Raw genomic sequence first — 22,879 nt, 5'->3', positions numbered from 1 at the left:
TATCAGGAAAAGTTGCAATTCGCTTTGAACCTCTTTATCAAAATTCTAATCGAACGACGCTGGGGAGATTTCAACCACGGCGTTTTCCCTTCACACATTTCGCCAATGGCACGAATAACGAGGATGCGGAGACTGCAGTCTCTGCAATTGGCCATCCCGTCACAATGCGCCGCATCCAGACCTTCTTTCGCCGCTGCCCGCGCCATCTCGACGACCGGCCCCGCGCAGAGCAAGAACACGGAATGGATCCGGGGAAAGCTCTGGAAGGGCGAGGCTCCCGGTCCGGCTGATCCCTATACGCAGAGGATGGAGCCCGAAGCCCAGTCGAATCTACCCGAGGAGGCGCTTGAGAGCCGGCCGCGCCAGGATAAGACGCCCGCGGCCGTGGAAGAGTCCAGGCTGACTCTGCCCGCGAGGAGGACCGAGGCGACGGCGGAGAAGGAGGTGCAGGCTGCAGACCCGTCGTATGTGCCCGCTACGGACGCCGAAGGGCTGGAGGAGATTGGGGCGTTGAACACATGGTGGGAGCAGCCAGGACACTGGGGCGATGAGAGCGTCTTTAAGGGATTCGGCAGCGTGGACAAGGTTGTGGAGAGGGAAGTCCTGGAGGTTCACCTGCGACGAGCTGTTGTTGAGGCACTGGCGCTGCAGCAGACGGGAGTCTTCTCAGAATGGGCTACGAAGAAGTGGTCTGAGGGAGGATCCAGGGACGAGTTGGACCAGGCTTTGGCCGTGCAGGTTGAGGTGCAGGATGGCAAGGCTACTTTGAAGGGAGACGCTTCATCGATTGTGGAGGCTTTGACGAGTGAATCCCAAGAGGCCGAATCATCGACAATTGTGACCGTCGAAGAGGCAAAAGAGATGATCAAGTCATGGGATTCTTCATGGAAGACTATTGCGCTGGATGACTCACTACGATTTGCGGTATGTCATTTCCATTGAAAGACGGTTCAAAATCATGGTTATATGTGGCAATTATACTAATTGTATGTTACGCAGCTCCGCAAGCGCCTCTATCAACTCACCGGAATCCTCATCCCAGACGCCAAACTCGCCGCCGCCAACACCGCCAAGCACATCCTAACCCTTGCGACCAGAGACCCCAAGCCGCTGAAACTGGCCCAGATGCTCGAGAAGCGCAACGCCTTCAATGACCTGGCCAACGTCAAGCTACATGAGCGGAAGATTGGCCCCATCGACAAGGAGGTTGCCGTGGGACGCTGGAAGGTGATTGAGGAGGAGCTGAAGAAGCGTGACTTGCCGGTGACGGGCTACGGAAACGCGGCAAGAAACAAGGAGAGGGACTGGTTGACTGGGAAGATATAAAACTCATGAATTTTTACGCATATATGGGGCTGGAGGGGAGGAAAAAAGAATGTACGAATAGGGCATGTACAACAGCAATGATGAAAAAAGAAAAGAAAGATTCCACGCATTTCCATCCTTGCCGGATTCTCATGCCATTGATAGTTCCCGTGCAATGTCCAGCTCGAGTCAGATGTCCTGCAAGTATCCAGCTTGGCAAGCCAAGGCCCTCCAGATTCGACCCCAGTTGAAAAAGACACATCAGCCTTTGGGCCCTCACCACAGCAAGATACATGTAGAAGGCCCCGCGATACGTCATGCAAATTCGGGAACTTTAATTTGTCTCAGCACAATATGGCGACCTTGCATTCCCGGCCGTCAAAATCAAATCACATGAAAGTGGGCTGTCACTTTGTTGAGGTGAGTTGTGTGTGTGTATGCATGTGTGCGTGTGATGAGATCTAAAACAGATCTGAGGGTTTCTGGGCGCCAGGCAGCGCTGAGAAAGCGGCCTTTAGACTTTTAACAAGCCAACGTCGCAATGGAATCTTGATTACGACTGGTTTGATGATACGAGTCTCATGCATTTGTGATTCCTCTTTGTTTCTCGTAGGGCAGCATCGTAATTGATATCCGGAGTATATGGGTAGATATTGAGGATGTTCTCAAAATAGGACAGCTAGCGGAAAAAAGATACCTGTGATTGCTGGAATTATTGTTGGCAGTACCAAGACTTCCTGACACTCTGGAACTTTGGAATCTTGGCATCTATAGACGTCTCTCTGGTAATGGGCGCTGACATGACAAAATTACTCGTTCTGGAGTACTTATTAATACCATGTACCTGAAGAGCACTCCATACCACCTACAGGCAATAGATGCTGCACATACACATACAGGCACAGGGGAGTGGATGGAGGCAGTACCGCATGAGGGATGGTGTGCCAGGGCTCCGAATTGAGTGAATGTTGCGCCTGATCCTACCTTATCGTGGGCTTGTCCTGGTCGGTTGGACCCCCTGCTCGAGGTACAGTAGGGAACGCCGAGGCCATTTAGCAGCCAGACATGCAAGACGCATGAAAAAGATGCTGAGCCGGCACGAAAGGCATTCGTCAGCTAGGTCGTCCTTTGGCTAGGTGGTATCAAGAGACGGATGCGACGGCGCTATGCCGTAGCACATGCGCATGCACATGCAGATGGATGATGCTCTCCGAGTGCATACATGCAGTACTTGTATGATACCAATTCGAGTAGCTGTGTCAACATGGAATTATACGGAGCGCGGTGTGGGAGTATCGCTTGAGAGCAGCAGGTACCTGCTTCTTCGAGTATTCAGTTTGCAGAACGACGACACATACACAGCATAGCTGTGACAAGTCTCGGCAATTTAAGGCCACGTGGGAACAGTCGCGCCATCGACGGACCAGACAACTGGCAGTGGACACTATTCGCGGCCAGACAATCCATTTTCGCACAAGGTTTTGTTGCGGGCGCGGGCAGGCATTGATGCCATTTCCTCGACGGGATCGATGGATGACAGCAGGGTCAGACTGCCGAGTGAGACGCGGGTAGGGCCGTCTTCTCACATCCCCTGTATCTTTTTATATCGTACCCGTAGTTGAGTAAGACGTCGGCCAACTTGAAGAATACAGGTGGTGTTGTTACTCAGCACCCAAGCATTCTGTGATACACATCAGCGTCTGTGTTGCGTGTCGTCGTGTAACGACCTGTACGAGCATGTTAGTAAAGAGTGTGACCTATGCCAAGGCGCTGACGCTTTGCATGAACGCCGACGGGTAGTATGTAGATGCGAATAAGTTCTCATCGTACTTCTCATCATGCAGCCGGTGCAAGTAAGTAATGGCCATGGGATTTGCCGCGTAATCTCTCCAATGAAAGAAAGGCTCCAGGCAAAGTCAAGACGTTCCATTGATGCGGGCAAATGCCCACAATTTGCCCATCGCCCGGCCGGCCCCAGCGGACGATAGAGGCAAGGCTAATGAGCCGTGGCGATCAGGGCATGGGCAATGCTGGATCCAAAGGTTCTCTCCAGGTTTTTGATATCAATCACTGGATACGGCTTGCCCAGGAACCTGACTAGGTAGTGCCTGGCGATTATGCGCAATGCCTGCTGAATGCGCAGCAGACTGCTGCATTCGTACCTCGTAATCCGTACGAGTACATCGTAATGCTTCCGAGCTCGTCCTGAGCCGCGCTGGTTTTTTGTACACCGCTCTCGGCCTGTATTCCCGGCCTATCCAGCGTGTCTCTCCGGGCTCACCAAACGAGAGCGAGGCAGCCGAATTGCGGCGAGACGAGGGGGCGGTTGTGCATCTGGAACTCGGCCCTTCCGACGTTTGGTCGACCAACGTCTTCTTCAGCCGAAGCAAAAAGCCCCCCAGGTGCGTGTTGCACGACAAAGCACTAACGGCCAAGGAAGCTAGGGAGTGGCTCTTGTGGAATCTGCCATGATCTGCCAACATCGTATAGACTCGGTTCTCGTAATCCATACGGAGCCAGTTCCGCGAACTGCCCCGGATTGGCCCATGTCGGGAATGGCTTCCACGCTTGTCATTGAATCGGCATCGTCTCAGCGGTGATGCAGCGGCTGCTTCCCCGGCGGCGGCTGAGGAGCCAATTGCCGAGACGCCTCTGTTTGAAGTCTGCACCAAGTTTGTAGTAGCGAGGTTGCCATTGATTAGGTTGATTTGAGTTGAGTTGGCCGCCGCGTGAGCTCTCGTGGCTAAAATTGTCCGCAAAGTTGAGCAGCACTTGTAAGCCCCGCTGGACGCTAGTAGCCTTTTAGCCCCGGGGCGGGGCGGGAGAGCGAAAATAGCGGCTCGGGCCCCTGTCAGCCAGTTGGAGAGCGCCATAACAAGGCGCTGTTGGTTGTTGGTTGTGTCTTCCGGGTGCCGTCCCCGTTTACCCAGCCAGTCACATTGGCCTCATGCTGCCTGCTAGCCCTACCGTGAGTGAGCATGCATCAATGGATCAATGGAAGTCTGCAGCAATTTACTAGGTGCGGGATAGGGCCAAACGGTCAATGGATGTTTGATGTTCGCTGTAGTGGTTGCTGTTTAGTGTGTGCCTGTGCCTGTGTGGGTTAGGGTGGTGTTCGGCACTTCTTAATGGCTCACCTCAAGCACCTTGGAGTTCCCATGGCATTGATATCCCTCGGCCCCCGTGCGTATTATTAGCTGCGTCAATCATCGACAGCCGAAGCCTGGGCCACCTTGATCCTGTCTTGAGGCTGTCATGACTGGCATCTCCTTTCATGGAACCCCCGAGCGGCTGTCTATCCTATCCCCAGCAAGGTGGTGAAGCTTGTGTTCCAGCTGCGGATACAATGCAATTGCCTACTGTAGGATGTTTGTGCGCATGCTTACCATCAAAAAGAGCAACCCGTACATGCGTCTAGGCTGTACTCGTATGTGCCTGTATGCAGGCTGGGGGGTTGTCGCCGCCAGTGATAGGCACGATGCTGCGGCAATACCACCTCGATGAACGAACGGAGAACTCGTACTGGTCAGGTACAGCCCTCGCATATTATGGACGCAGGACCGATGTCTTAGTACCTGTATTAGCAGAGCATTAGTAGGTGCATGTCCTCGTGGATGGTTGTTGGCATGATGAATATGCCCGTACTAAGCTCCGAGTTGCTGCGTGCCCAATATTAGACACGCAACTCGTACTTCATCCTCCCTCACCTTTGTTCGTGCCCTTGGGATTGCAACGCCTCCTTACTCCGTACTCTCCCTTCGAATCGTTCGACAGAGCCTATTGTGCACATCTCTTTGTCTGATAGATTTGTTGGCTCGTCCGTCTCCTGGGCGCAAAAAGCCGGGTTAACACATGACTCGGCCATCCTGACATCCGCTTCGGGACCCTTGAAGTGGGCTTGACCAGGGTAATATTCTGCAGCGGCCACAAGAGGAATTCGCTGCCCTCGCCCCCCGTCCATGATTTCTCGCGCCTGGCACATACCTGTAGTATTCAGCAATAGCAAGCCCCATCCTTGCTCGGCCAAGCCCTCCAGCTGTTCTTTCGTCTATGCTGCGCACCAGCATCCCGTGGATGGGTTGAGAGGAGAGAGGCCGGGCCATTCAACACCTGTAGCCTCTTCTAGCAAGGCCGGCCCGCTCCGTTTCAGGGTCAGATTTCGAATCTTCTTTTTCCTCAGACAGATAGCCGGTATTTTTCATCTCTGACTTGTTGAGACGACGTTTCGACTCCTGCGTCAAACTCTACTGTCCCGGGGACATATCGGACCGCCACTTTCCTTCCGCATCCCGCCCGGGGACGAAGTACAAGGTACTCCAAGAGAAACACAAAACTCTCAGAGAAAAACAACATAAGCCAAATTCCAATCCAAAGCCAAAGCCAAAAAGCCAAAGCCAAAAAAGACGCCACGCTCTCACAAACTCCATCGCCTCGCATGCCCCATTGCCCAAACTATTGCCCACCAGCTGCTTGTCGCCTTTCCCTGTGCAGCCTAACTTGATAACTACTGCTGCAACCGGCGACCAGCCCTCCCTCCCACACGTTTACCAAGTTGGCCGAGACGCTTCGCCGCTGCAGCTCACCGGACCTGGACTTTTCATGAAAGGGGGGAAAAGCAGAGCAAAGTCGGGCTTCATCTCTGCAAAGTCGACGTTTAAACCTCTCTGACGCCAGCCACTGGCGCGCAGAGTCACTTCGCCGGAGGGTCGCCTCTTGGCCTCGAGATTGGTGCTTTGGCATGGACGATAGACGGCCTTCATTAGTTGTTATGACAGAGCCGTCCGGAATGATCCCCCCCGATGAGGTGTGTACGACGAGATTGGACTGTCTATTGTCAACGCTACGTCGGCGATAATAGGCTGGTCAAGTCAACTACTAACACGCGCGCTTGGCATAGTCTGCGGTGTCACCGCCGGATGACTTCGACGAGGTGAGTGGCTTGTTGACTATCATTTGCACATGCCGGGATTCCCTTCTAACTTGACCAGGGTAACGACATCGGAAGCTTCCAATCCTCATTAACTTCCGTCACCTCATCTATTCTTCATGGCGTTGTGGGCGAAGGCCAGCGCATCTACGCTGCGTATGGGAAAGAGGGTAATAATATTCTTCTTTCTCTCTCCTCTTCTACCAGCGTCTCTCCGATTGTCATTCGTTGGCTGTAAAAGTATTGTACTAATGCGACCTTGTTTGCACAGAGTATGGACTCCCCATGGATGACCAGGAACTTGACCGCATGGATCTGTGTCACCAGAAATATTTTTCCCTCCTGAAACAGCGACGTTTTCTATCACCGATTAACGAAAACCCACAGAGGATTCTGGATCTGGGATGCGGTACAGGTAGTTCGACTACAAGCCTATTTACCGCATGGCCGCTTGCTGATATTTTTTTCTAAAGGAATATGGTGTGTCGAGGTCGCCGATGAGTATCCAGGGGCACAGGTACGACTCGCTCCTGAGATGAATACTTGACGATTGATGTGGAATGCTCAAACTGACATCCCTTTCTCTAGGTTGTTGGTGTTGATATAGCCCCTACACAGCCGCAATGGTATGTTTGAAAGAGAGCCACACCTAGCATAACAACGCTGATGAGTTTGTGAAGGGTACCGCCAAATTGCCAGTTCGAACTTGACGATATCGAGCAGACGTGGACGTGGAAGGCTGACAGTGCCGACTTCATCTTTTCTCGAGATCTCATCCTATCTGTGCGAAACTTTCCGAAACTAATAGACCAAGCCTACAGGTACGGCACATTCACCCGGAATCATATTATTATCGAAAAACTCTCCCCTTTCCAAGGGCTAACAATAGTTACAGACATCTAAAACCTGGCGGGTGGATCGAATTCCAGTGTCACACTGGATTACTACAATGCGACGATGGCACTCTGCCCGAAGATAGCACATTTCGGTCTTGGGCAAATCTAACCAAGACGGCATGCGAAAGATTCGGTACTCCAGTGGATGATCCGACCCGGTTTAAACAGTGGTTCGAGGAACGAGGATTCGAATGTGTGACAGAGGAGGTGTATAAGATGCCTTGCACTCCTTGGGCCAAGGATAAGCGCTTGAAACTCATTGGAGCCTGGGAGCAACACAACTTGATGAATCACCTGGAGGGCTTGACGATGCGGCTATTCCAAAAGAGCCTGGGCTGGTCAGAAGAGGAGATTCTGGTGATTTCTGCCATGCTACGAAAGGAGCTGCGCGATCTGGGCGTCCACGCCTACTGGCCCTAGTAAGTCCACGCATGCTGATCAAGTTTTTCTAATGTGCGCATTTCATTTAGGCTCAAAGAGCGATTTGCTAACGGCTAGCAGCTACGTTGTATACGCACGTAAGCCCATGATGGCGACAGGCCAATAATCAGTTGAGACATTTTGCCTGCCCATTTAGCGATTTTCACCGACGACTCTTTCGATGGGCATGGCGGCAAGGGTGTTGATGCACCAGAATATATCGGCCAATCAGTCCCTTGGATATGTCCCTTTGGCCGAAAGAAAGCGGAATAATGAAGGAAAATAACGAATGATGAGGCTTGAGAAGTCGACTAGTATAACGATACATGCGACCACTACTAGTTTGCATATCCAAGGCACGACGCTTGAACGACCTCCACTCGATTCGCCGAATTGCGAGGCCGCACTGACACTGGAGAACTCATCAGTCGTCCTCACCGCTCCACCGCTACTCTGACTACCCACCCCATAAATTCCGCCGAGGTCTCAGACAACCAAAAGCATCTGGACACTTCCGGAGAACGCGGACGACGAAAAGCCGACCGCTACATGGGGCCCTGCTCATATCCCTCACCAAAAAGTGCTCATGGGATTTGGAATAACACGCTGCTTGTTTCTACTAATCAATTCTCCAATGGCTATTTTCTCACTGGGGTTCTAGTTTGGGCGTCTGTATTAAGGTAGTATTCTTATTGAGGGGAGCGGCAAGGTGGTGGCTTAGGATACATGTACACGATGGAAGGATTATTTTCTTGGCGTTCTCTTTTTTTGTGCTTTTTGAGCGTGTTGCATTGGCATGATTAGCTGCAGAATCAGCAGGGGCATTGGGGTCAAGGAGCATTATTACGACGTTTGATCGCACAACTACTTTGAATGTTTCGGTATCGTTTTTATGGTATAGATGGTTGACCATTTCTGGATAGGAGTATGACGAGAGCATTCTGAGCAACTACGAATCATGCATCGGTAGCAGAATATACATTTAGCTACACTGTACAAATGTACTCTTTCTTAATGACTGTTGCTTCAGCCCATATAAATGCACTTCTGATGAAAGCCCTGAGACATAGCTTTCTGCATTAATTATCCATGAACAGTAGACTTGGGCCTGGGTTGAGCATGATTAACGGGATACACGACGCTCAGACCTCGAACGGTCTTACAGCCCTTTCTCGATTACAGACCTGTAGAATTAATATTAGCCGCACAGCTGTAGTTCTCCAAGTACATGTACCGCCGTTGCTAGGTATGATCTCGCAATCAGTACACCTATTCTGGGTCGATGTACTGCCCCCAAATTGACGGCCTTGGAATATATGTTTTATCATATTAGTCCAGAAACGAAATCATCCCAGAGCCCCTGTGTCGACATCCAACTTCGACATCCAGCTCCCTGTGCCAAAAACCAAATGAATCCTCCACCCCGTGAATCCCCATGGGGAAACTCGTCCTAGTTTCATGACCTGTGATGCTTACTCTTGATGCAAGGAGAGCTTCCCATCGTCAAAAGTTTTTTGCTGGAAAGCATGGCGTGGGATGAGATTGAGGGCGAAGCCCGGAGAACGACTCTGATGGATTGGAGGATGCCGTAAGAGGCTGTGTTCTTGGGGGCGGCGGAGGAATGCCATGACCTGGGAGGGGGTGGGCGAGGCTTGCTGGATATGTGGATGACTGAAGGGGGGAATGAGGACCTGGATGACACTGATGAGGACTTGATGTAGAAGGTAAATGAAGTGATGGGGTTTAATTTGAGCCTTTTCGCCAGATATTGGTGTGTATATGTGTAGGGGAGTTGAACTACCTTGGTGTTGAAGGATTGACAAGTGCGTTTATGAGCTTGGATTGCCTTGATGTAGTGAATCAGATGGAAGGCGAGCACGGCTTCTTCTTCTTGGTTTCGCTGGCGATTATCATGTCGTTTGGAGATCTTAAACACCAATTATATTCGGAGATGACATGAAAGTAGTGGTAGTTTCACATTTCGTGATCTCGGTTATTGGAGCCTGGTTGTCAGGGGAGCATCCCTGCCCATTGGAAAGTCAATCTGAGATTCAGATTTAGATGTAATTTATTTTTTGAGATCTGGAAGCTAGCAGAGTGGTGATTTATCGAAATACCCAAGGAAATGCGTCATTGGAAGGATTCGAAATTAGGCCGTTATGCGGGTGATGCCTCACAAGTGACAAGTCGACTCGCTTCAGCAAGTAAATGCACCCTAGCCTGGCACATATATATGCATTATATATGCTCGTGTGATGTAATTGGTCCAGTCGACGCCCCGAAACTCACTTCATATATGGGCTGGTTTCGAGCCATGTCCTCACATCTTTCAGTTCTGGGTACTGTCTCCTCAGCGCCTCGATATCCGCAGCATATCCCTCCTTTTCAAAGAATGAAAACATGGTACCCATCTCCTTGGAGGAAGCTAGGAGCAATCTCGCCAAGATATTCCAAGTGACGGGTACTTCAGCTCCAGTCTTTTCGCGAAAGATTTCAGCCAATTGGTGATAATTGACTTCATCTCCGGCTAGTGAGATCGCTTTCCCTTTGTATTCCTCCGGACGAAGAAAGGCCTCGGCTGCAACTTTGCCAATGTCCTCTGTGGCAATGAGCTGGAGAGGCTTCTGCGAGAGTCTCGCCTTTATGGCGGTGGCAAACAACTTGCCCACGAAACCACCGTCGAGATTTTCCATGAATGCCACGGGCCTGAGAATCGTCCAGGACATTGCATCCTTTGACTTGGTGGAGTTGATGAGATGGTGTTCGATGTTGTGCTTGCTGAGGAAGTGAGGGATGTTGGTTGGGTTATTGATGGACTTGTCTCCATGACGGTCGACAGAGGAGTACACAAAATGCTTTACACCATCTTTGAGAGCCGAGTCGACGAGAGATATTCCTTGGGCTTGCTCAACCTCTGCACCGCGTGCACCCATTTTGGGGACCTTTTTTGACGTGTAAGTGAGGTGGCCATAGCGTTTCATACATACAAAGTTGTATTGTGTTTGCCTACCTGTACGCTAAAGACGCCCCATGGAGATGAATTGCTCAGATCTCTTGCATGTCTAAAAATGGCATCTGTGTCATTGAGGTCGCCTTGAAGAAGAGTAACCTTGGGAGAGAGACTAGCGAGCTTCTGGGCCGAGCGGGAAGTTTTGTCACGGGTGACGGCGAGGAGTCTGAAGTCCGCGTTTCTGGAAAGGAGGGCTCTGATGGCGGCACCGCCTTGTTTACCAGTGGCGCCGGTGATGAGAAGAGAGCGAGACATTTCGGTGTTGAGTGAAGACGAGGTGTGTTGGTATCCTCGATAGAAGTGCCGCGAAACTGTAGGACAAGTCTGGGCAATGCGTGGATGTCTGGACAAATATATGCATATTAGCTAGACAAAGTTCCTCCTTAATACATTCGAATTCAACCATGGAATAATTCTAGATGACTTACTCATTCTCATCTAATCGAACTTGACTGGTCCTTAAAGAGACTGATTGCTGCATTGGGCAATATTGTAGGTGGGTAACTCCGCAGGTGGCGGGGCATCAAGCGGTTCGGCATCCGCAAAGAATGCCGAGGCCGATTAACAAGCGCGCGGCTGTTGAATTGACGAGCGGCGTGGTGTATGTGTAGTTTATGGGTCGAATGAATCAATTATCGAGATCCATTCCGTCTTAAAACTTGTATACTTGTCTTCTGCCTCGCTGACAAGGTAGGTTGCAACTCCTTCTGCCAAATACCACAGTTTTTGATAGACCTAGTGTGTTCATGTAAGTGAGGAACCAGGTACGACATAAATTCTCATATATCTTCTTCTTCTTCTTCTTCTTATTCCTTTCTATGATGACACTTGATATCGATTCCAAGAGAATAAATATTGGAGATTTTTAATGTAGATATTCTCCTCGCAGTTCCGCTGCTTACACCTGCTGCTCCGATAGGCACTTCCGCCTGGTATAACATTGCGAGAATGCTAGTGGCAGCTTGACTATTTGTCTCCTAATAAGAAATCTAAACCATGACTGATATAATTCTTCGCTTCAACCTGCGTATCATTGCGTATTTCGATAATACTATAGTGGTATGAAATTCATGAATACATGTAGTGTAAGATACTCCTTGTCCCCCTTTTTTAACGTCATCCGCATTTTTTTTTTGAAAGGGACATTCTGAGACCAACGACTGAAGAAGCAAAGTTAAATCTATAACAGCTCACTTCTATTACCTTTCACAATCTATTCTCTATTAAAATAGCTTTTGAACGCATGGTTTGTATCAAACGTCGATGGTTTTCCCTATGTTTTATGTAGCCACATTTATCCACTAGTATATCTGAAATTTTTGGAAGAAAAAAAGAAGAACACAGAATTCAAGTACGAGTATCGGCCCCCTGCAGGGATGTTCCCCAGCCTACCTCAGTTAATTCCTGCTTGCATGGAGTCAATGGCCATGCCGTCATTCGTTGGAGGATATGCACTCTAAATTAGCCAGCTCCCGGAGGGGATGAGCTCCGAGACGGGTCTGTCAGCCCTAGGAGATGGGTCATGGGATATGCACAACACTGGACCGCTACTAAAGGCTGCCGAAGGGCGGGACGGTAAGCAATTTGACAATATTGCTCGACTCGGCCGTGGCTAACGGAGAAGAGGATCATGATGGTAGGTCACATATATATGTACGGGCACTGACTGATTCCTTTGTCGGAGCTCAAATGAGAGCGTGAAATACACCCATATCCATACAAACTTTAGTATCTTCGTTACCGGCAATCGCAATGGTCGGAGGCGAGAAATAGTGCTGATGCTAAGAAAAACCGTTGAGGTGTCAAAAGAATATCCCTGCTCTTCGTTTAGCTGTTAAATTTATATCAATCAGCAAGCTATTGGAAAAAATATCCTTGTGGTGACATCAGGTGAGGATAGGACTTTGGTATCATGGTACATGTACTTTGATGTTGATGTATGCACAAGGATGCTATTAATACCACCGTCGGCAATAAATAGAATCCAATCCATGCGCCTAAGACGGATCGCAGCCCCGCGTCGTAATTCCCCTGCAGACAATCTTGAAGCCGGCAATATGGTTGCAGGTGAGTACGTACATGTACTCCCTGGTGGTGAAGCCGGGCTGCCTCGCAATCAGCGGTCCCTGTAACAGCCCAATTTGATACGTGTACAATGAAAGCTGACTGTATGTTACTCGTATCTGGCACGCATAGGCTTTTCTTCTATTGGCTCGGCGATACGATACTTCAAGGCGTCGGTGGAGATGACAATATAAGAACACGAATAAACATTTTCGAGCTGGTGGCACGACAGCCGATAGGCTGGTTGCTGCAACGTTTCCGTCGCAATCGGAGCCTTGAAGTCAATTGCACGATGTGGCGTCTTTCAGAGCAACAAGACGAGAAGCTGTACAGTAGCTTGCTGTTCCGTCCGGCACAGGACTCGAGCTTTGGTATTGCATCAAATGTTTGCTCGTAAATTACGGCCAGAGGAATCGACTCCATAGAATCCATTCCATATCGCCATGTCGCATTGAGGATTGTGTCCGTATCTTGGCCAAGCCCGATTGCAGCAGCGCCGCTCATTGGCCACTGCGGCGACGCTACGGGGGGCTGCAGGGGCTGGCAGGGGTTGAGGAGGGGCCAAACTCTGCAGGTGGGCGCTAGCAAGCACCCGCTGGAGCACCGCTAACCTCCATCGCGAGGCAGTGCTCGTGCGTGCTGTTTTTTGACAAAGGGAACATCGATGTTTTAACCTCCATAGTATCTGCTACTACAGCTATAATCCTCTAAAGGTAGTTTCTGCTGGCATCATTATCCATCACTCATGTACCTAGTTGAAAACTTGCATGTGAAATGGAATGCTGGCTGGCAGAGTTGGGGTGCTGGCAAACATTTCAATCCCATCTACAGGCAGCACGTTGGTGATAGAAGGGCTCGGGCTTCCAGCTGGCAGTGCTAGCACAGGTCCACCAAGCCCCAGCCACTAATCCCGTAACCGTTCCATGAATCCACACCTTTCATGTTTTGAAGCTTCGACAGGTACAGCATCCATCCTTGTTCCACCATCGGCTCATGTTTGGCCAAAAACTCGGACCTCTGCCACTGACGTACCACAGACTGTGCTCCCGAGCTTCATCCATCTTTCGCGCGCTCGACCGTTTTGCAGGACGCCGGCGCCTGCTGGCTGTGGCCATACCGAGACCAGCTGCCGCAGCTTAGCGCCGAGCCCTTTTGCCAAGTCCGATAAGAACCTGGGACCAACAACGTCGACCACAATCTCGAGAACGGCTCTGTTTACGACGACGGATATCCTCGACCTTGGTCTGTTTGCAAACACCACATTCCCTGCGCCGCTTGCCAGACATCGACCGTGGCCTGCGACGGCCGCGATCGCTTCCCCGAGCGAGACTGAGCTGCTCACTGTCAACCATCTTCGAGAAGCAATCGTCCTCCTCTCTCGCTGGTGACCATGTATCAGGGCAGCCAACGCCATGTCTCGGGCAACGATCCCACGAGGCCCTTCCAGGTGCCTCCTCCTCCTCCACCTCCTCCAGCCATGGCGCCTTCTATGGTCGGGCCTCAGATGAACATGATGGTGCCGCCTCCCCCACCGATTCGATATGCTGCTGTGCCTGGGCAAGCCCAAGGTGTCATGATCCCGCCGCCGCCAGGCCCTCCCCCCGGAGGCGGCATGATGCAGACTCCAAACTGGCACGGCAACTTTGGCCGTCTGTATGATGGTCGCCCGAGCTACGCCGTGCCTCCGCCGCCTCCAACAAACCAGCACCAGCCCTATAACCCTAATAAATTTCACGCCGCGATGCAGGCAATGGCCATGCCTCCTCCTCCGCGCCAGACCGATGCCATGAGCGCGACGTATATACCAACGGGGGACACATATGGCGAAGGTGTGGGTATACCGGCGTTCGGTCGAGAGGAACCGCAAACTTCGTGGGCGCAAGGCGGCACGGATACTGGCACCATGATGTCAATGGATGAAAGGCAACAGCAAGCGTATATGGGAGGAAATCAGGCCAAGGGGCCAAACGCACCGAATGCACCGACAACCGCTACAGCGCCAAGCACCATCCCTCCCGAAATAGCAGCCCAGTGGCCGCTGGACAAGGTCCTGCTATGGTTGGCACAGAACCAGTTCTCCAAGGACTGGCAAGAGACGTTCAGATCTCTGAATCTGTATGGCGCGCAGTTCTTAGAACTGGGCAGTGCTCACGGCGGTCGTGGAAACTTTGGTATGATGCATCAGCGGGTATATCCTCGATTGGCACAGGAGTGTACGAACAGCGGAACGGGGTGGGATCAGCCGAGAGAGAGAGAAGAGGGAAAGCGTATGCGGAGGTTAATTAGGAGTGTCGTTACCGGCCGCCCCGTCGAAGCTTCCAAAGCCGTCCCTGCTCACAGCCGGAAGGAATCTACAGCTTCCAGCCAACCTTCTAATCTTCCTACTGCTGGCTCAGATGCCGCCGACAACATCGAGTCTCCCATAGTGCCTCCCAACTCCATAGCCGCACGAAGATTTTCTCAAACCAGATCGACAACGATGCCACCTGCAAACGGCACTGATGCGAACCATAGAGCAGTTTTAAAGGGCCTTGAACTCGGACGTCAGAGTCCTTCTGCTGAACATGCGGCCAGCCCAGGTGGCAGCCCGGCCCCTCAGCCCACGCTCTTCCACTCGGCCACAACTCCTATTCTCTCGTCATCACCAAGCTCATCCAAGTTTACCCATCGTTCAAGGAATAGTACGGATTCAGCCGCATCCAACGCCGCGATATATGGATCGGGAATTCCGCCAGAGGCAATTGGGCTAATGAATCGAGGCATGAGCTTGGCGGAATTAATGTCCGCGTCGAGAAGTCAAGACGGCTACTCTAACAAGCATGCGGAATCTCCTTCATCTGCCAAAGACAACAAGAGTTTCCTTAGTTTCCTCTCCAGGAAAAAGCGCCAGCAAGTTGATGGCGCCTTTCCTTCGCCGGATGATCTCGACTCCCCCACTTCACCAGCGGCACTCTATAAGCCCGTGTCGACGGCAACTCATGGGTCTGATGCGAGTGACGCCCACTTGGACACATCCAGCATCACTTCACAGTACAGACCAAAACATCATGCCACCCAGGGCAGAATATTCGTCTTGGCCACTATGGATTACTGGAACTACCGCATGTGTGATATCACGGAGGCGGAGACTGCCGCGGATATTCGTCAAGCTATCTGCTTGAACCTCGGCCTTCCCGACATTGAGAGTTCATTCATATATACTACCGAACTGGGCCAGTTTGAACACACTGAGCCTCTGGATGATCAAAAGCTTCTAACCACCAAGCGAGTAAAGGCTGATTCTGCGGGGACGCTCAAGTTTTTTGTTACTTCACATAACGCACTAACTCCCAGTCTGAGCAGTGAAGTGCCAACGCTGCTGTCGCCGGATGCCATCCCGCCAGGAATAGATGCAGAGGCCTATGCACGTCTCAATGGACGCCAGAGATCTAGCTCGTCCCCGCCTACGTCTCGATCAAACACGCTAACGTCGGAAAAGGTGGATGAGAGTACCTTGGCTCAAGAGGCGAGCGAGTACAGGGCTGAGATGGCAAGGAAGCAGCGCGAATACCTTGCAAAGAAAAAACAGGCTCAGATGAAGGAGAGCCCGATTGTGCCGCCTGAATCCGTTGTAGGTTTTGGTATTGTGGGTAGGAATGTTGATTTCGACCAGCCTCGAATGTCGCCGTATGAAGACAGAAAGCCTGAACACCTCCTGCCCCAACGACGACCACCGGCACCGCCAAGTGATCCATCCGCAACACTGATCAAGGCGAACTCACTCAGCAAGAAGACAGGACGGCACATGAACGGCAACGTTGCTGAAGGTCATGCAACGCCACGATACCCTCTGCCTTCCGCTGGGTCGCCTGAAACGGAGGCGTCGGAGAGTGGTAAAAGGCCGCCACAACAAAAGTTCAATATACCTCCCGCGGGCATGGGTGGCTTTGTAGGCGCGGCGTTGGTTGGCATGGGCAGAAATCTGGGGGCTATCGGACAATCAACGGCCAACGGGCCGCGTGGAGTGTCGCCCAACAGAGTTGCAACACAACCGATCGCAGCCAGCAACGGCTTGCAGCAGCTGCCGCAAGGTAAGAAAGCTATGTCTATTGTTAATTTTCGTGAACCTAGCTCGGCCAGGCCCAGTCCTGGCTCGGGCTCTCCCAAAACTCTTACTTGGAGTCCGGGAAACATGTCTTTTGTTGTGCCTGACTATTCACCTGCCCCTTCGCCCCCTTTGGCAGCTTCAGTATTAAGCAATGATGAATCAATTACTAAATTCAACATGATAGGGCAACGGCCGCCGTCCCCTACGGAGCTCAGCCCCAGTTCAACCCGGCCGCCGCCCATGGCAAACCCGTCCTCCCCACCCCCTACCAACCTGAAATCCCCCGGCCCAGACCTGGACTTTACTGATACAGACGTCCAATTTACCCAACCACCTGCTACCCAGCAGCCCTCTTCTGCCCAAGGCCGCCAGCTGCCTGCCAATGATAGCGACGATGATTCTGACGATGGTTTGTTTGCTATTCCGCTCGCCGGTAGAGGAAAGGGCAAAGAGCCAAGTGGCAGGCCTGGACATGCACAGAAGCCCAGCCTGACTGTGAATACTTCGCGGCCGAAGAGCAAAACTCTCTCAGTCTCATTCACCTCTCCTAAATCCACAGGTGAAAACACAGACGATTGGTCCAGGACCGGAAATGGTTCCCGTCGAACTCCTGGAACCCCCGGCTCAGAAACCTGGGAGTCTGACAAGGAAGTCAAACTTGGCCGCCGCAAGTCGTTTATTGAGAAGGATGTGTGGGCTAACCGACCTCCCACCGATGATTTGCTCAACAACCTCGACGATTTCTTCCCGAATTACGACCTCGATGAGCCTGTTCTTGAGGACAGCGTCTCAGCCGAGATGACAACTTCTCCGATCCCTGAAGTTGAGGAGTCGCCACAGCAGACTGTGCCTCCTCCTGTTCAAGCCCCCGCCATGTATCAAGATAATATTAACCCTCCTCCCGCTGTCGCATCTTCTAGCCAATCTGTTTATGACGGAGGGGATACGCTTGGCTCTGACGAATCGACTTTGAAGGCCCTGGACCGTCGCCCATCCATACAAACAGTGGCTCAAAAGAGCATGAGGCGATCTGGCGGTCTTGGGCGTATGAAGTCCATCCGTGAGGTTGCTCGGGGTGCTCATGAAGCCAACAAGCGATTCACACACGCGCCGCACAACTCGGGCAACGCCACTACTACTGGAATCATGCGCCGAAAGAGCACCAAGATGTTCAACGCAAACATTGTGCAGATTCGGCCAGACCAGCGCGGCGGTATGGTGTTCCCGCGCGACATCCCACAAGATACTTTGCCCAAGCGACAGACGACATTCAGGTGGTTCAAGGGCCAGCTCATCGGCAAAGGTACTTATGGACGCGTTTACCTGGGTATGAATGCCACGACGGGTGAATTCTTGGCCGTCAAGGAAGTCGAAGTCAACCCCAAAGCGGCGGGAGGAGACAAGAGTAAGATGAAAGAACTCGTAGCCGCTCTGGATCACGAGATCGACACGATGCAACATTTAGACCACGTCAACATCGTACAATACCTGGGGTGCGAGCGAAAGGAAACAAGCATTAGCATCTTCCTAGAATATATTCCTGGTGGAAGCATCGGCTCATGCCTACGCAAACACGGCAAGTTTGAAGAATCAGTTGTTTCATCTCTTACACGGCAGACATTATCTGGGCTGGCATATCTCCACCGAGAAGGTATTTTGCACCGAGACTTGAAGGCGGACAACATTCTACTGGATCTCGATGGGACGTGTAAGATTAGCGATTTCGGTATTTCCAAGAAGACGGATAATATCTACGGCAACGACAAATCAAACAACATGCAGGGATCCGTATTCTGGATGGCACCCGAGGTTATTCGGTCACAAAATGAAGGGTACAGTGCCAAGGTGGACATTTGGAGCTTGGGATGCGTCGTGTTAGAGATGTTTGCAGGACGGCGGCCGTGGAGCAAAGAGGAAGCCGTCGGAGCCATCTACAAGATTGCAAACGGAGAGACGCCCCCGATCCCCGAAGACATCCAGGAGACCATAGGCCACCTCGCAGTAGCGTTTATGATGGACTGCTTCCAAGTGTAAGTTCTGAAGAGGGGATTCTCTGCGGCAGAGACAACATGCTAACAAGGAGCGCAGGAATCCATTTGATCGGCCAACAGCCGACGTGCTTCTTTCGCAACATCCGTTCTGCGAGTTGGACTCTCACTATAACTTTTACGATACCGTCTTGTATACGAAGATTAAGGAGACGTATAAGTCGGCCTAAATAACGTGTGCAGGGGTTTAGGTTAAGGGTAGTCGGGTGGGAATGGCCTCTTGTCCTCCATCCTGTTTTGATAAATTTAAGGACATTCGCGTTGTATATTAAGGTTACGCTTAACTTTTTGGATTAACCATTGTATCAAGAAGAGCACGGTCAGGATGGCGCCCATGGTTTGGGATAACGGCGTTTGCTTCCTGTGTTTGCGGTTGCTGGCGACCGACGCCGCGATGAGATGATTACTCAGAAATGATATACTCTTTCGGTGAGCCTTTGGGCTTTGGTTGGCAGTTCTTCTTTGCTTTTTCTTTTTTTCCTTTTGCAAACTAGCTGATACAGAGCAGAGTTTGTTTTACTTGTCCAAGCGTGCAATACGTGATTATTGTGTTTACCACAAGGCTGTGAAGGATGCCATGAAGCAACACTTTACTTTAATGTTTCACTTTGAAGAGAGCTATATACAGGAAAACGCAAACAATATGCCAAATGATTTATTACGAAGGCATATTGAGGAAGCAAAATGCCCCTGCTCATTCTTTTTTATCTCTCCTAGGGCCCTCTCTTTCATCCGTCCCAAATACGTAGTCTAGGAGCCCGATTCCGCCATAATACACCTCGAAGCGTTCGTGGTGTCTATCATGCTTTCTAGCTGCTCCCGCAAAGAAGTCGTATCCGCTGTGCACCGTCGATGTCTCGATGAGCTGAAAAGCCACAAACACCCACATGGTCAGGATATGGGACCCTAACACCAGCGGCGGCAGCAAGATGGGCAGGACGTTTGCCATGAGATGTTCCACTGGGTGGGCATACTGCGAGGAGAAAGCCACGGGGGCGGTGAACTTGTGGTGCGTCTTGTGGAAGCGCCTGTACAGCGGGCGCCAGTGGAAGATGCGGTGGGAGGTGTAGAAGAGGACCTCGCGGGCGAGCACGCTGACGGCGAGGTGGTAGGTGAACTCCTGGGCCGTGGGGAAGCGCGCGTCGACTCTGATTTTGGGGGGCTGGCCCTTGATGGAGGAGGCGTAGAGGAGGGCGGCGTGGAGGGCGAAGACGATGACTTGGTTGCGGATGCAGACGAGGACGGAGTGGACGATGTCGTTGGGGGAGGGTTGTTTGGGGGCTGGTTGGATTTTGTGTTTCGCGGAGAAGGAGGGTGCGATGGAGTCGAGGGAGACGAAGAGAATGCAGGGGATCCACCAGAAGATGAATTGGATGATGAGAGTGCCGACGAAGTCTATGGTATGGGGATCGTGGGTTGCTACGAGGCGGGCCCAGAGGGCTTGTGCGGTGTTGAGGACGGTCATGGCCACAACGGAGATTTTGCAAGAAACAGCAAGATTTGGCGGGGTATTTTGAGAAGCAAGGTTCTCGGGATTCAAAAAAGGGCTCTCATGAGAAAAATAGAATCACTCAAGGATAGATATAATGTGGATGGTGAGTGGCAACCGACTTGCTATTTTATAAGACGAAACGTCCTCGCATCGTGCGCCACCAAGTTGTATTTTTGACCTGACACACGCATACAGACGGGATCTTGCCTCGGCTCGTGCGTGAGGGGCAAAAGTCGAATAGGTTAAAGCAAGAAAAAATAAGGGAAGGGAAAAAAAAAAGAAACGAATGTTCCCGCGTGGAGAAGTGGCTTGGAAGCGCGGGCCGGTGCTAAAGAAGCTAAAGAGAAACTGTTTGGTCATTTCCCCACGTCCGAGATGGATCTTTACTTTCTAGTGAGGGTTGGTCTGGGGTAATAGCGGAAATGCGGGATGTGACTTATACACAAATTGTCATTGGCTTTGATACGTTATGATACGTTATGATCCCTCTTCCTCTGGCGTCCTCGTACACGAGCCTCGGCTCACATGCTCACAAGTTGAAGACTTGCTGCTAAAAACTACTTACACCAGAACCCCCATCCCAAAGCTGCTTCACGCCCTCCATCCTCCCTCGAGCCATTCCTGCGCAATCCTGTAGCTGCCCTCACGAACATCCCCCGGCACGGTGTGGCCCGCCCCGTCCACGGCCACAAACGCCAGCCGGCCGGAGCTCTTCCACGACCCCGTCGCCGCCATGCTCTCTGGCAGCTCCCGCCACGGCGCGAGGCGATAGTCCGCCAGCCCGCTCCAGCGAAGGTTCTCGTACGCCCAGATATTGCCCGGCGTGTTGACGACGTAGTCCTCGTTGCCCTGGAGAACCAGCACGCGGATGTCGCCCAGGTTGGGGGTTCGGTAGGCGTCGAGGATGCGGGCGAGCTCGCGGGTGGTGGTCCGGAAGGGATCTTTGGAGAGGACGTAGGCGGAGTTGAGGACTAGGTCAATGTCCTCGAATACATAGGATGGGGGGAACTTGAGGGCCTTTTTGATGTGGGCTTGGTTGATGTAGGCCGACATATTGCCTTTCCTGATGTCTGCGCAGAAGGGCCAGTTGGGACACGGAATATGGACTATTTTTGCAAATATTAGACAACTACAGCCCAGACACTTAGAAGAAGCATGAAAGGTTCTTCAACTCACCATTGAACGGATTCCTCTTGCCTGCCTCGACTTCGGCATAATAATACGGATGCACAATCTCTTCCAAAAACGTCATCATGCCCCAGCACTCATACCCATCACTGCTGGCATCGCAGTTCCTGCCCAGTTCAAAGATCTTGGGCACACTCAGCCTCAGCGCCTCACACGTCGTGTCGTTCATAATCTTGCCGTGGTGTCCATAGCCCTTGCACAGAAACTCGTACACACCCACTGCAGGGGCGGCAAAGTCGATGACGGCGTCGACCAGGATCAGCGAGGTGATGTTGCCGCGGAATGCGTCGCGCGAGTTGAGGCTTCGTGAGTTCAGGATGTGGTTCAAGTATGTCGGACCGTAGTGGCCGCCGTAGGATTCTGCGGCGATGTGAATGGGCAGACGGGCGCGATTGGGGAAAATTTCGCTGAAGAAGATGTTGAGGAAAGTCTGGAAGTCGGATGCGCCGTCGAGATCGTATGCTGGGATGGGAGAGTCTTGAGAGCGGGAGGACAAGCCGACGCCGGCGGGTTGGTCCAGGAAGAGCACCGATGCGTTGTTGTTCCAGGCAAAGTCGTTTGGAATCGTGGTGTTTGCGCCGGGCTCGAGCCAGCAAGCTCCCAGCTCGTTGAAGAGGCCCAGCATTGAGCTGCCGCCGGGCCCTCCGTTCATCCAGATGATGATGGGGTCGTTGACGGGGTCGTTGCGGCTGTCGAAGAACCAGAAGAAGAGGCGATGCGAGTCCGTCACGTCGATGGTGCCGGTCCATTGCGACTCGCCATACGTAGCACACGTAGAATCATCTTGCGGCGTCAGAGTGAACTGGCCGGCCTTGAAGGCGGGGATATCATCTGATGAAGAGGATGTTGTCGCTGTTCCAATGTTTGAGCTAGTCAATGGCTGCTGCTCGCCGAACCCGAAGCTTTGAAACTGGGATCTGGCAGAAGGGCCCAGAGCCTGCTGCTTGGCCGCAAAGAATGGGGGAAGCCGTAGATGAGCTGTCGCGCTGCCTGCGAGCAAAATGCCCGAAGCAACGGCGCTTTTGGAGATGATCATGATGAAGTTGAGAGTTCGAGTTGGAGTTGTAAATCTTCAACTCTTCACTCTTTGTCAATTCGTCTGTCTTCTGCTGTATTTCCCCAATCAACTACAAATATTCGCTCCCATTGAAGCAAATGATGAATCTCTTCAACGAGATGGGCGATTGCGTGAGATTATCAATGAATTGTCCCAGCGGGGTTCGTTTACTGTACCCGATTCCTTCGCGTTATCTCCAAGGAATCGCGAGTTCTAGACACATGCAGATTGTACCTATAGTCACATATCGCAAATCTTACGATAGGCACTCCGTACTATGGCGAATAGGTACATGCAGCGTTTGCCGTTACGGGTGAAATGCACGGCTACGGTCGGGGTTCTTTTGTAGCCTCGGAATCTGATAACGGGGATAACAAAACCCGCA

At 51.8% G+C, this 22,879-nt stretch overlaps 6 protein-coding genes across 6 annotated transcripts; 3 read left to right on the top strand and 3 right to left on the bottom strand.

The window, feature by feature from the left end:
- Positions 1-105: 105 nt before the first annotated feature.
- On the top strand, positions 106-1,326 carry T069G_02848 (ribosomal subunit 39S domain-containing protein; the record flags this gene model as incomplete). Its single annotated transcript, XM_056170058.1, has 2 exons — positions 106-924; positions 1,000-1,326. The coding sequence occupies 2 exons, from the start codon at positions 106-108 to the stop codon at positions 1,324-1,326; spliced, it is 1,146 nt and encodes a 381-aa protein (XP_056030950.1).
- A 4,765-nt stretch (positions 1,327-6,091) lies between these two features.
- T069G_02847 (methyltransferase domain-containing protein) lies at positions 6,092-7,821 on the top strand (the record flags this gene model as incomplete). Its single annotated transcript, XM_056170057.1, has 10 exons — positions 6,092-6,109; positions 6,203-6,235; positions 6,294-6,402; positions 6,504-6,647; positions 6,706-6,749; positions 6,821-6,858; positions 6,913-7,053; positions 7,128-7,547; positions 7,630-7,646; positions 7,706-7,821. 10 exons carry the CDS (start codon positions 6,092-6,094, stop codon positions 7,819-7,821), a joined length of 1,080 nt encoding a protein of 359 aa, XP_056030949.1.
- A 2,012-nt stretch (positions 7,822-9,833) lies between these two features.
- Positions 9,834-10,813, bottom strand: T069G_02846 (nmrA-like family domain-containing protein; the record flags this gene model as incomplete). Its single annotated transcript, XM_056170056.1, has 2 exons — positions 9,834-10,490; positions 10,559-10,813. 2 exons carry the CDS (start codon positions 10,811-10,813, stop codon positions 9,834-9,836), a joined length of 912 nt encoding a protein of 303 aa, XP_056030948.1.
- A 3,199-nt stretch (positions 10,814-14,012) lies between these two features.
- On the top strand, positions 14,013-18,927 carry T069G_02845 (protein kinase domain-containing protein; the record flags this gene model as incomplete). The annotated part of the gene is made up of 8 exons (XM_056170055.1): positions 14,013-14,810; positions 14,865-15,037; positions 15,092-15,303; positions 15,358-15,611; positions 15,681-16,692; positions 16,894-17,118; positions 17,269-18,739; positions 18,798-18,927. 8 exons carry the CDS (start codon positions 14,013-14,015, stop codon positions 18,925-18,927), a joined length of 4,275 nt encoding a protein of 1,424 aa, XP_056030947.1.
- A 524-nt stretch (positions 18,928-19,451) lies between these two features.
- On the bottom strand, positions 19,452-20,222 carry T069G_02844 (fatty acid hydroxylase superfamily domain-containing protein; the record flags this gene model as incomplete). The annotated part of the gene is made up of 1 exon (XM_056170054.1): positions 19,452-20,222. The coding sequence occupies one exon, from the start codon at positions 20,220-20,222 to the stop codon at positions 19,452-19,454; it is 771 nt and encodes a 256-aa protein (XP_056030946.1).
- Positions 20,223-20,840: 618 nt separating this feature from the next.
- T069G_02843 (serine carboxypeptidase domain-containing protein) lies at positions 20,841-22,473 on the bottom strand (the record flags this gene model as incomplete). The annotated part of the gene is made up of 2 exons (XM_056170053.1): positions 20,841-21,355; positions 21,426-22,473. 2 exons carry the CDS (start codon positions 22,471-22,473, stop codon positions 20,841-20,843), a joined length of 1,563 nt encoding a protein of 520 aa, XP_056030945.1.
- Positions 22,474-22,879: the final 406 nt, after the last annotated feature.

This window comes from Trichoderma breve, chromosome 2 (assembly GCF_028502605.1).
Source record: "Trichoderma breve strain T069 chromosome 2, whole genome shotgun sequence".
Classification (NCBI taxonomy): Eukaryota; Fungi; Ascomycota; class Sordariomycetes; order Hypocreales; family Hypocreaceae; genus Trichoderma; species Trichoderma breve.
The sequence above is the reverse complement of the archived record's forward strand: the minus strand, read 5'-3'. Positions and strand labels throughout refer to the sequence as shown.